The following is a 13701-nucleotide window of genomic DNA, read 5'->3' on the forward strand; positions in this document are numbered from 1 at the left end:
GGCTGCTGAGAGGAAGCCAACAGGGCCCAGGCCCCAAGCTAGCAACTTTAGGCACGCAGTGATTTTAAGCCTCTACAGCTTTTTGTGGGAGTTTCATAGATTGCAGTGGAGCCCAAAGGGGGATGTAGGTACCATTTGTGGAGCTTGGTGTTAGGCTGGGGGGTGATGTTACCAGCAGGGAGGGCTGGAGAAATGAGCATGGGGGTGGGAGCTGAAAGTAGCATGCTGAGAGTCAGAGCTGTGTTCTTGCCCCAGCCCCATGGTGGTGGTCGCTGCCTGTTTTCCCTTCTCTGAAATGGGGGCAATACAGGTACTTCACATAGGCCAGGAGTGTCTGCTGGGGCAGGCCGACCACCCATGACCCGGCAGCGGGGGGGGGGGGCGGCTTTCTTTTGAACAAAGGTTTATAGACTGGTGGGTCTATAGTCAGGTGAGCCCCTTTCTTCCCAGTCCCATATGCACTTGTTGCATCTTATTTCAAAGTAAGTAAACTCAGCAGGGTAGGGCCTGTGTCTGAACAGCTCCCAGCACCTCCGGGATCCAGCATGTGCAACCACAGTAAGGGGGTGGGGAAAAGGATTATTTGTCCTGTTCTTTAGCAAAGTAACTGGAATAAGGGCCGAGCCCCACTCCCGCAGGAGGCTGTGGCACACGAGGGGTCCCACTTTCAAAGCCTCCAACCCATCAGTTTCACAGAAACGGTTTCTAGTTCCCATTCTTGATGGTGCTACATGTTGTCCCATTACTGTCCAGCCTTCCCTTGGGATACAATACTTTATTAATGGTCTCACTCATACAACAGCACAGAGGACACTTCATTTCACAGTTCGAGCCTATGCCGTTTGCTCCTCTGAGGTGTGTTTGGACACATCCATGAAAGGTGAGAGCCTAGTGCTTGCTCTAGGGAAGGTGTCGCAAAGCTGCTAAGGGAGGAAATGTTGTTATGGCTAAGCTAGCACACAGCAATCACCAACCAGGTCAGGCCCCTGAAAGACTCATCAGCTACATCAAACTAAAGGCATTTCCACAAGTGCCGAACAACCCACACCCTGAGTTCCACACAAACATGGTCATGCCTCAGAGGAGAGACACTGCAGAAGTAAAACCCCGTCTCCGGTTTAGCTACCTTTTGGGGGCAAGGAAATGCTATGATAATGAACCTGGAGCCTCATCTGGATACGTATGTATAAAAAAATGGAAGTGTTGGGCAACCTGACTGCCAGGCCCCATTTCTGCTCGCCCTTCACATTGCTGCTGTCCACTGGAAAGTCGTGGTGTGAGCTGCAAAGAGCTGTGTTTGCATCCCCGGTCAGAGCACCCGCTCTGGCTAGTAGGGCTAGTGCAGTTCAACTTATCCAGCCCCTCTCACCAAACTTGTTCCTTCATCATAAGGCCACCTCCTCCCCCTCGGCCATACACTGGCTGCCTGCACGTGGCCTGTTTGCAGAGCCGTAGGCTCCCACTGCAGGAGCTCAGCACCTGAGCCCCTCACGCAGGAGCCTGACCTACTGCACTTCTGTTTGATTAGCCAGAGACATGATTTGTTTGCTTTTGAATTTTGCTCCTGAGCAACCCTACCACAACCAATCCTCCGCACTGATTCCTCTCCCCTGTGACTGGTGTACTGGCCTAAGGCTTCTTTCCCTCACAGCCTTGTGGGTAAAGAGGCTTGAATTTTCCAAGAATCCTCCCCTGCATGGCTTAGCAAAAGACTCCTGTAAATCCCAATATGGTGCTGGCCAGGCACAGTTGCTAGTGTCCGTCAAGGCAGTGGTGTGAAACGGACAGCTGGAGCTGTAATACAACTATCCCATTGCCGACTGGACTCGGGGAGGTTGCATGAGACTAGGATCACAGGCCATCACGAAGCAGGTATTCACAGCTGGCTCAGTGACATACACACAGAGCACGTTTTAAGCTGGCAGTTCAGTGCATCCATGCACAAAACTACCACGGCAGTAGCTGCAGCACAAGCCTTAGCTACGTTCCACCTGCCTCGTCCATGCATACTTTACATCCACTGAACAGCAGCACCGGGGAAGGAACAGCCACGCCTCCACTGGCTTCCCAGCCCCCACCTTTTCACAAAGCGGGTGCTGCATGGCACAGGCGGCATTTAGCCTCTCTCACTCCCTGCTGCAGCTGAATGCATCATAGCCACCAGCAGGGGGCAGCCAATCAATTTCACTGAAGGTAATTGAAGGGAGGGAGTAAGCTGCAGGGAAATAATTGTGTGGTTGGGGGGGGGAGGGGGCGGAGGGGAAGGTCCTGCATGGAAAAGCCTTCAACCTTAGCACAGCTGGTAAGTGATGGGGGGGACTAACAGCCCTGGGGAGAGCAACATGAAAAGCAGCAAGTCTTTCATGTGACTTCCTCAGAACCTAAGGCCCCTTCTCTCCCCATCCACTCAGCTGGAACAGGCTTGCTCATGCAGAGAGGACCCTCTTCCATGAGATGGCTATAACAGGTGGTTCCTTCTGTGCCAGAGCTGGGCTCCTCTGGTCAATATTACAGCCTGGATAGAACTGGGGGGCCCTTCTCCAGCATGGGAACACTGGGGCTCTAGCAGGAAGCCAGTGCAGGCTTTTTGGATGTTGGGTGAATTTATACTACAAGGGAAGGTGCAGCAGTGCCAACGCGAGCATCCCCCAACACCTTGTGTGTCACACCGGGATCAACGGGGCCTCCACTACCAGCCTCCAGAGCAGGGCGGAATCGCTTGCTGGAGCCACCACACTTTGCACAAAATGTGGGCTACCAAGACACAGCAGCAGCCAGAGGCCATCTTGCTGCACTGCAGCCCGCTATTGCCACAGCGCAAAACCGCGGGGGAATCTGGATGCTGCTCCTCTCTGGTGCCCTCTTCCCTCACTGTTTAGGACAGCAGCTCCTGTGGGCAGGGGCCCAGCCCGTGTCTGTGACGTCCCCAGCATGCCTGTGAGCCCTCGATGCGTGGCATGATGTGTAACAGGGCTGCTCCTGCAGCCCGTCCCAGCCATCCTGGGTAGGCTTTGAACCTTGGCTAAAAACTCATCCCAACACCTCTCCACAGGGAGGGAGAGTCAGCCAGCTCCAGCACAGCACCTTGGTCTCCTGCCACAAGCACTATATGGAGCTGGCTTTGGGTTCCACCCCAGGCACCAGACTGAATTTTGGACAGAACCCACAGCAGATGCCAATGTACAGTAGGTGCCAGAGATGCCTTTCAAACCTCTGGGGGTCCCTGCTAGGGCTTTAGACCTTTGATAGCCTCTGGGGCCCAGGTCCCCTTACTGCCTGACTGCTCAGCCCCCCAAAGGCAGCTGCTGTGGAGGGACAAGCCTCGCAGTGACAGTGACGTTTCTCAAAGAGCCAGCCCCGGCCACTGAAGACCAAGCTAGTACTTCCCAAACCAGGGGAGAGCTCACCTCCCCCTGCCTTCTGCTGCAGCAGTTTAACTCCGCCATGCCTTGTTGGTGGATCCTCCCAGAGCTCGAGCACGGTAGTACCAAGAGTCAGGCTGGCCCCGGCGCACAGCCAATCAGCTGCTCAGCCTACAGGAACGTGTAGTCTCTCGTTTCTCAGACAACGTAGGGAAACCTCTCTTAGCAAGCGTCCAAAGGCTCAGGAGAGTCACTGCAACGGGGAGCTGGAGAGTGCACATAACAGAAAACAGGCTCCTGGCGTCACGGGGAACAGGCTGTTCCTGAGGGGTTGGGCCTCATCTGGACCCAGCGTTCTGAAACGGAACAGCCCCCAGGCCTGTTGCCACTGGGCATGCAGCAGCGCTGCCTCGGGGCAGGGAACGGTGGGTGGCGTCTGTGCAGGGCTTGGAGAGCAGAGACACTCAGACAGCTTGCTGTGGAGTACTGTCCAGACCCTACACAGACCCCCACCTGCTCCAGTGACCCTCCAGGATCTAGATGTCGGTCTTTAAACTGAGCTGATTTAATTCCCTTTGGCTCCCATGGGGCGGCTGTTTTACATCTGTTTATTGGCCCCTCTTTGGATGGGAAGTTCTGCACACAGATAGAGAACCAGCCACCGCTCCTGGCCCAGAAACGAGATACATGTAAATAACGGCTCAGCTGGGGAGCAGTGCAGTACTGGAGACCCCGCTGGCTTACTTTGCTGTGGGCACGAGCCCATACACACCCCTTTAGTCCTGGCAGAAGCTTCCTGTCACCCTAGCCTGGAATCAAAACTCATCTCCACTGACAGATTTCTGACCCCAGCTGAGGTGTGCGGAAGGGCTGGGCGGAGTAGGGGGCCAAGTGGACTGAAGCAGGCCGCTGCCTAGGCTCCAGTGGTGGGACAGCCTGTCACTGGTCCTAGCTAGGACAGTGTGAAGGCAGAAGTGCCTCAGCTCTGCAGACGCCCCTGGGCCTAAGCCCAGGTGGGGAACATACAATCTCTCTCTTTAGAGGACACAACAGAGGGGCTATGGCCTTCCTCCACGGAGAGGGCCACAATTTCACAATCCTGGATTCCCTTGCGTTTGCTAACTGGTGATCGTTCCACAGAGAATTCCTTCCCCTGCACACAAGCAGTGGATCACTGATGCTAACTGGAAGTGGGGCTGTTGCTCTCTGGGGGGCTCGAGCCAACCACCGGGAGCACCTCTGGCGTGGGCAGCAGGGCCAGCCTCTTTGCCTGTCCTCCAGGCCAGAAGAGCAGGGGAGGAGTTGGACAGGGCTGGGACAACCCCTGAAGGATGGTTCAAAAAGCAGCTAGCTGGGTGCTTTGGCCAAAGAGAACCTGAAGGTTTGTACTGATGGGAGAGAACAGGACCCATGGGGAGAGGAGACAGAAAACCACAAAGAATAAGGCTCCAAAGTGGCTAATGGCCACTCCAGAGTTACAGGTGACCACCACAGAGTAACTCTGAGGGGCCAGTTAGCCACAATGGCAACACACTGAGAGGGACCCATTCTCCACGAAATAGAAAGACAAAGGGGCAGCAAACTGGGGCCAGAGTGCAAGGAGCCCAGGGAGGGAAGAATACACAGGGAAAGCCCTCAGACGGTTTCTAACCAAGCAGCTGCAGACTGGCTGGCTGGAGAGAGCACACTAAGCTGGCCACGCAGCAATCGGGGCCACACTTCTGGTGAGGCTGTTAGACCCCCAGCCTTGTAAACAACTAAACCCCCTTGATAGAGCGAAGAGCCCAAGATTAGCTGCCACCTGCGGGGGGACACTCGGTGGGGGACCAACAACTCCAGGCGAGGGAACACCAGAAGGGGCCTGCCTGCAAAGGCAAATGAAGAGATGTGCTAAAAGCCAGGATGAGAGCGGAGAGGAAAGGAGCTAATGAGCTTCCCCCCTTGGCTAAACCCTCATTCCTGGGGTGCTAATCAGCTCACACATGGGGGAGCAAGGCTGGCCCGCCCTAAGTCCAGCTCCAGGAGTTAACCATTAACAGGCAACAAATTAGATTCCAAGGCACCTCTCTGTCTAGGTCAGGACCCGCTCCAGAGAGTTACAATACTCATCTGTTTGGTCATTAAAAACACAAGCTATGCCAAAGGCACCTGGAGCAGTAGGTTCTATAGGAGACCCACATTGACAGAAAGGAGGAAAATATTCCTCAGGTGCTGTCCTCCCTTACTCTCCACTTCCCCTCCCATCAGATCACTTACAGATAAAACGCAGGCAGGGGTTTGGGTCGTCTTTGACATGGACACTGGGAACAGCTCCCTCTTGCCCTACGGACATACGGCCCCACTCAAAGTGCCTCTGCAGCTATGGCTGCCAAAGAGAGGCCAGTGAGACTGTGCTAAACTGCTTCCCTCTCACTGAGAGCGAACAACTATCTCTGCCGTGCAAAGCCCACACACCACCTCTGCCTGCTCCTAGTCCACGTCTTCCCTCATGTCAAAGATCAAACCAACCAGCAACACAGAATTACAGAACCTTTAAGCAAAAACACCAGAGAGAAACCAGCTCCCTCTAACACTGAGATCTCCTAAGAGAACGAAAGAGCCTGGCCAAAGGGCTATGTGCAGTGGTGCTCTGGGCAGGCTGAATGCCTGTTCCATTGTAGGAGCTGTACGTTAAACAAGTACAAAAGAGCTGCCTTCGTTTTAGCTTGAAACCTGGGTGCAGGGAGCCCTGGTAGCTGATTCCTGCAGGGGAGCATCCAGTCCCCATTGATCATGGATCAAACTCAACTAACCTCAACACAAGCCTCTTCTCAAGGAAGATCTGCACTAGAGAAGCTGGTGTTTTGACACCAAGGGAGGGTTCCCATCAGACACTGCATTTCCACTCAGAGCGGAGCAGGTCCCTTCAGGGACGGGGCCAGGTCTGGACTTTGCCCCTGCTCTGGGGCATGCTGAAGGTGCAGCACCGGGAGGGCGAGCCCTGGTCGGCTGGCACTGTGCTCAATGCTCCTGGTGGGGAGGAGGCTTTAGAGGCCCGTGAGATCTACGATGGCTTTAATAAAGATGGCGTCGTCACGCACGTAAGAGTTCTTGGCCTCCATCTTGGAGACTGGGCAGAAGAGTGGGCAGCCACTGGCAATGTTCATCTCGGTGATGGGTCGCTGAAAGGACGTTGACGTCACATCGGGTCGGAAAGCGTCGATAATGTGCTCCCGGTTATTCTGATCCAGCAGCATCAGGGTCACCTAGAGGTGAATACACAAGAGAAAGAGCACGAAGAAATATGGCAAACATGCAACCCCCCGTCTGTGACTCCCATTCATTTTTACCTTTCGAAAGCTGCAGACACACACGCGACCTTAGGCACTCGTGTGGCAGCAAGCCGGGGTAATGCCAACCCCAGCTAGATCTACACCCTGCAAGAAGGCTCCTGCTTTCTCCCAATCTCTGCTGTGCCACAAGGGAAATTCTGCACTTGGGTCAGATCGACTGACAACTAGAGACTTTGCTAAATTCAATGGGAAAATGAAGTGCGTGCAGCAGCCCGGGTAGCCAGCAGCTGCAGATTTTGATATTCAGTTTGATCCTGCCCCATTGCATGCATGCCCCTTTGAGATAAGGGAGCAGATCACACTGCTCCAATGGGTAGTTTCAGGCTGTCTGCAGAGTCAGGCAGATGTCACTGCATCAGTTTATACCTGGTTCTTATTTTTAAGGTTTTCTTCACAACTGCAAAGGTTTAGAAATTTAATTTAGAAAATAAAGATGACAGCTCAGAGTCATGGAGCACAATTTCGGGTCCCTGAATATCAGAGCACACGCAGCATGGTTAGTATGAAAGTTCTGGTCATTCTCCAAACACATCATCACCCCACTCCTGACTGTATCTTTTCTCTCTCCCCTGGGCCTCTCTTGTTGTATCCTGGGCTTTCATCAGGACAGGAGCCTGCATGGAAGAGCTCCCCCAAATGGCTAGTGCAGCGGTTCTCAAACTGTGGGTTGGGACCTCATTTTAATGGGGTCGCCAGGGCTGGCTTAGACTTGCTGGGGCCTGGGGTGGAAACTGAAGCCTGAGCCCCACCACCTGGGGTCAAAGCCGAAGCCCGAGTGCTTCAGCCCTGGACAGCGGGGCTCAGGTTACAGGCCCCCTGCCTGGAGCTGAAGCCCTTGGGCTTCAGCTTCCACCCCACCACGACCCCTTGTCAGAAGGGGTCGTGGTGCAATGAAGTTTGAGAACCCCTGGGCTAGTGCATTCTCTGCCTCTGCTTGCTGGACGTGCCAGCTCTCTGGCTAGGAGAGCAGGTATCTGAGCGGCCCGAGGGGGAATAAAGCCAAGGCAGGCCTTTCAGGCACCAGGACTGGCTCTGCGCTCACTCCCAGCACCTACCTTCTGGTTGAAGGGCCATCGCAGAAGCGCATCGTTGGGTCCTTTCATCACCACAAAGAACAGAGACAAGTGGGTCCCACGTCCAGTGCCGTCCCCATTTAGGTACACACGCAGGCACATCCTATAGCCATATTTGCTTGTGTAGAAGGCTAAGTGATACAAAACATCAAGAATAAACAGCTGTGCAGAACAAGGGCTAGGGCAGCAGGGGAGCCCAGATGATTCCCAAACAGTTTCAACTGTCTATAGACTTTGGCTTTTGAAGCATAAGTAGGGGAGGGCTCCCTGAGCTGGGGTCCACAGGAGCAGCTCCGTTGGGTGAAGATAAAGGGGGCTAATAAACGATGGCACATGTATTTAAAAGCACACAAGACACTGGGACCCCAGTACATGAAGACTAGGCCCAGTTAACATGCGCCTACTGTTACAGGACAAGAACAAGGAGACTGCTGACCTTTAAAGGACTTCCCTCCACTCTTCTCCTGCCCTGCAGAGACAACCCCACGCTGCCAGACGGAGTTGGAGACTATACCAGCTTAGGAAACAATCCCACTGCTGCCTAAGTTCCAGTGACAGGGCCAGCCACACCCCATTAAAGGGCACAGTGTCACTGAGGGCCTAGACTGGCCTACTCCCCTTTGTGACTAGCAATGAATGTACAAGCAGGAAAGAGCCCAAACTGCAGCTGAGATCTCAGGCTGGCGGACACAACAGCCGCTCAGGCACCTTTGTACTTGTAAACTTACTACACTTGCCCTGGAGCCCAGGTACTGAGCCCCACCGTGCCAGGAGCACTCAAGTTACTTTAAAACAGGGCAGAGGTGTAGTTTTACATTCAGCCACCGCTTTCTTTAAGCTGTGCATCTCCTTTTCCACAAGGAAGGAGAGAACACACTGTGCGTAGCTGCGGCTATGTTGCACAGTGTGCTTTTGGAGGAGGAACGCAGGGAACAGCCCATTCATAACAATGCACCAGTGTGGATATACAACGTGCTAACATGGGTAGAATGTGAGGGGAATGGGTAGCTTGTGTGCACGTGGAGGGGAACGCAATCAGGCCCTTCCATAAGGGGCTGCGTGCACGGTTAGGACAGGATGCACAGAGGCACCGAGCTGGGACTTAGGAGAGCTGGCTGCTACTCTTGGCTCTGGCACTGACAAGTCACTTCATCTCTATTCCCCACTGCACCATCTGTCGGTGCAGACTGTCCACTCCTGGGGGCAGAGCCTGCCACTTCCACTAGGGAGCTGTGCAGTACTCGGCACAATGGGGGCCTCCAAAGGTTACAGAATTCAAAACCACACTGCGGGAAGATGGGGAGGGACAGCTAAGCAAAGTATGAGGCAAGCTCAGGTGAAGACAGACCAGCCAGCAAAGTACCAGAGACATGTATGCTAGAAGTCTGCACCAAGTGTCCATTTAGCTCAGTAAGAACAACTACGCTCCTACAAGGCAATTTTTAACCAATCCTAACCTCTGTTTCTCTGCCTCATTTCTGCAGCTAACGCAGCATCAGGACTGCAGCTTCCTGCCTGGTGCTGGGTCTAAGTAACACGCAGGAAACTCAGGTGCTGGCAGATAAGTCTTTCCTTCCCTTTAAACAGTCTCTTCTCAAGTGTTTTTCCATGAAAAAGCCTCTCTCTCTCTCTCTCATTTCCAGTCCCTTTCAAAGCAAGCACAACACACTGCTTTTCTGTGGGGCTTGAACAAAAACAACAACCCTGTTTGTAACAGGATCCACAAATGTCTATGCGCCCTTTGTTGCAGCAATTTAAAAACCACACTGTTCCTACAGCTGTGAGATCATCAGTGATCCTGGCTCATTAATAACCATGTGACACAGTTTGTAAGAATTAATATCTTATATAGCATCTCACTCCAAAGTGTTTTCACCATACAGCACTACTAAAATGCAGCCACTTCTGGGGAAGAGGCTAGGCATCAGCCAGCATATAGCATGTTACACAAGAAGGGAAGTGGGGGTGAGAGGGAGGAGACATTTAGGCCAAGGAAACTGGGTCAAACCCCTCCAGGGCTGTATGAGTTTAGTGCCCAGAGAGCAGACAGGCTGTAAGATTTTAAGGTCTCATCTCAAAGGTGCACACAAAATGGCGTGGAACTCAGTGTGTCTGCTTCAGAAATCCGAAGGGCAGAGTTGACCCTGCTAGACCGTGAAGCTCTACTCTCAGGGAGTCTAGGGGGTTTCAAGGCTGACCACTGTTTTTAAGAGGAAGTTCCAGTGACAGGGCCAGAGTTAGTAGAGCAAACACAGTTATGGGAAAGCTTCAGTTCCACTGAAAAACTGGAAGAGAAAAGGGATTTTCCAAGGGGCAAAAACAAGAATAAAAAAAGACACCACACAATATACAAATAATAACAACTGGCGTTTTAAAACAGTTCTTTAGATTGTCCATTTAAACTAGTCTGTCTCTGGCTTGTGTGCAGTTCCAAGGACTGGCTGCTTTAAAAAGGAATCGTCCTGCTGGCTTAAGACCCAGAGCTGTTCCTGTTGACACAGACCCAGATTCCATATCCCTCAACTCTGGCACTAGCAGACTCCATGGCTCACTTAGCACTGACGTCCTCCAAAGAGATGGTGTCTGAAGTGCTGGGATGCTGCTGCTTTAGCAAGTTCCCAGCTCAGACAAGAACACGGGGAGTGATCTGGAGACTCTAGAAGCTCTGCAATGCTGCATGGCTGGGGTGAGCATGCTGGCTTTATCTGAAGAGCAGGCAGCTGCACAAGCCTTGCTGGAGATATGCATGTTTCTCAGTCCCTGTGGACACACTGTATATTGTCATGTTATGCTCTAGGTACCTCGATTCCTTCCCTTGCTTACCATCTCCCCGATGGCCCTAATTTGGGTTGCACTATGTAAAAAGGGCTATTATTGCAGGGCTATTTCTGGGCCTAGGAGGGCTACATTTCCTGTTAGGGAAAGAAAAGTCTTCTGTATGCAGGGAAAAAGGGATATCTTATAGCAATGCAGTTTCACTTAGCTCACTGTAAAAAATCAGTCTCTACTGCATTCTTGGGGGTGAGGGAAAGAACTTGGAAGAAACAATCTCTGCATGCCACATGCCAATTTCAACACTACTCAAATGACTGGGCACAGCTGGAGCATGGAAAGCCTCACAGAATTTTGCTAATTTCTAGGTAACAACCTGGAGAGAAGATGGCAGGACAGCGGCCGGCTATCGCTTCCTGACGTTTTCTGGCAAAGTCTGTAATCTTCCAGATGAAAACGCCATCATAGGTCGAAGCTTCCATATCACGGATCTTTTGCTCCATGTCAGCCATGGCCAGATCTTTCAGTCCAATGCTCCTTTCCAGCTGCCGGACCTGATCAGTGGAATACACAGAGCACCTTGTTTAGAAATATAAGCTGCTAAGGGACCCAGGAAAATCAAGGGATCCTGTGAACATCATTCAGGCCGGATCTTTGGTGGGGAATGTTCTCCAGATATGATGGTGGCCAGGAGAGGGAAGAAATCCACCACTGTTGGCCAACTCACTACAAATAATTTGAGATCGCCCTGCTGCTCTTGAGCAAACAGTTAACCAACACCTCTCTTTACTGTCAGAGCAGGGCACTTTCCAGCTGTGGATGGCCGAATCCAGTCAATGAAGGATGAAGTGTTGGTCTCCACTCCATTAAGAACATTAAGGGTGGGGGTGAAAAACCAGCGTTTGTGACAAAACTGAACCGAGGGACAGAGAAACTGACAAATCGAGTCAAGCAGGGTTCTAAACAGCTATTTGCTGTTGTGAAGTATTGTGGCGTCTGCTTTGCGAGATCATACCTCTGGAAAACAAAGGTATGCTACCTATCATAGAGCTCCCATGGACACTGTGTCTAGAGTACAATGAGAATGCAAACCTAGAGCCTGACAAAGATTGCAGAGCATACTGTAGGTAGGGGATCAGTTTTGTACTGTAGGAGGATGACCTACATAACAGGTCTTTTCCTGCTCTAACGTGTATATGATTTTGAGATGGCATCTAGATACTAGGGTGATAGGCACCATGGAAATGTCTAAGATTTAGTCTACACTCAAAAAGTTATACTTGTATATCTATGTCAGTTGGAGATGTGAGTTTTTACCAATACAGTTATACCAGTATAACCTCTAGTGTGGACACATGTATACCAGTATAAAGATGCCTTATTAGCTTATTTCGGTTCCCATCCACACTAGTGTGGGGAGGTTTGCTGCTTTAACTAGGCTGGAACAATTAAAGCAGCAAATCTTTCTAGAGTAGACAAGCTGAGAATGCAGATAATACTGTAGAAATTCAGGTTCTCCCACTATAAGGGTGGGGAGCTGACCAGGCTCAGGGATCATTACAAATGCAGGAGGGATCTTTCAGCATCCAGAAAGCAGAAATGCTGCCTCCTCTGTACATCTCACAGGAGTACATGTCCAGAGAGCTTTTCCTCAGAACATCTCAAATATACTCATAGCTTGGCTCCTGATAGCCATGAGGTCATATCACAGACCCCTGCATGCATTACACCTGTACTAAAGCTAAGCATTTTAATTACTGGGACAAATGATTTGAAAGATGTTCACAGAACACAAAGAATCAGAAGCCCAAAGCCAGAGGTTACAGACCTTGTTACTGAGCATTTCAATTTTCTCCTGATCCAGCCGATGCTGCCGGCTATACGCCTCCGCTGTCAGAGACACTCTTTCCACTTCCCGATTCAGCACGCACACAATATTCTCAAATGTGATAGTCTTCCTCTCCAGGGCCTCGCACCTTCCCCGCAGCTCCAAGGACTCAGAGAGCTCTGATTCAGAGCACAGCGAATTGGTTGCTAAGAGCATGGAGTTGTCCTGCACTGACGCAAGGGTTGGCTGGTGCTTTAAGTCTCCAGACTCAGCCTTGAGGCTGAGCACAAAGCCCAGCAACATATACAGATGCTCCCCCACACATTTGCTTTCGTGCTCCAGCAGCTTTTCATTTTCCACCTGCAGAAAAAGAAATACACATTCCCATTTGCAGCAAGTTAGCTTCCCACTATGGCACGAGATCCACAGGACACATTCATCCCCTCCGGGTTACAACTGTAACTGATAAAAGCAAAGGGTAATGTAAAGAACGACACAGTTACAAACTGTCCAACAGCAAGCAGGCTTTTTAAAGGAAAATTCTAATCTTACACAATGACAGATGTTGAACATTCACCCCACTGTAGATATGATAAAGCTTTGCCTCCCTTCTATAGCACCTTCAGTCCAAGGATCCCTCAGAAGCACTTTACAAACATTAGTGAATGAACCCTCTCGAAACCTCCAGGAGGGGATGTGTTACTATTATTATCCCCAAGCCACAAAGAGAGGAAGTGACTTGCCAAAGTGAGTCATGGGTAGAGCTGGGAACAGAACCCATGTCTGCTGATACCCTCTCCTGTGCTTTACCCATAAGCTCAGTCATCACACAGAATCAGGAGTCATTTATTTATAAAATCACGTCTGTAATAACACCATGCTCCCAGCTACTCAGGAATTACACGAAAGCCATCTGAGACCTATCCTTTGGTATGTTCTCAATGCAGATGTTTACTACTCTCCCAATTCTCACTGTCTGAAGACTGCCTGCCCCATCCCCTCCCCTCTCCCCCCCTCCTCCCCCCAAACACACACACGCATGGCTTACTCCTCAGGCATTACCAACCTCCTTTGGCACTTGCTTGCAGCAGTGTGCTATGGCATGCTACTGCATAGGTGAAAGTACCACTCAGCTAAATTACTGCAGGCAGACGCCAAAAGCATTCCTCTGGGTTCTGGCTCCAACACCAAAAGGATCTAATAAACCAATCCTGGTCCTGATCCAGGAAGTCTTCTTTACTGCACTCAGGCTGATTTGTACTTTCAGCATCTAAAGGCTGCTGGGCTGCCCGGACTTGGATCTAGTGAGTTACAGACGGGCTGAAATTATTTGC

General features: G+C 51.4%; 1 protein-coding gene across 2 annotated transcripts in view; it reads right to left on the reverse strand.

Moving 5' to 3' along the window:
- Positions 1-6052: 6052 nt before the first annotated feature.
- The window catches only part of TRAF2 (TNF receptor associated factor 2), a 47818-nt gene continuing 40169 nt past the window's right edge, over positions 6053-13701 (reverse strand). For both annotated transcript variants that reach the window (XM_065418820.1, XM_065418819.1), the window contains exons 8-11: positions 12368-12727; positions 10916-11093; positions 7750-7898; positions 6053-6607 (exon numbers count right to left, since the gene is read on the reverse strand). In XM_065418820.1, the coding sequence (XP_065274892.1) occupies positions 6389-6607; positions 7750-7898; positions 10916-11093; positions 12368-12727 (906 nt within the window). In that variant the 3' untranslated portion in view covers positions 6053-6388. The remainder of the gene's footprint in view (positions 6608-7749; positions 7899-10915; positions 11094-12367; positions 12728-13701) is intronic.

The sequence above is a fragment of the Emys orbicularis genome, chromosome 18, assembly GCF_028017835.1.
Source record: "Emys orbicularis isolate rEmyOrb1 chromosome 18, rEmyOrb1.hap1, whole genome shotgun sequence".
Classification (NCBI taxonomy): Eukaryota; Metazoa; Chordata; order Testudines; family Emydidae; genus Emys; species Emys orbicularis.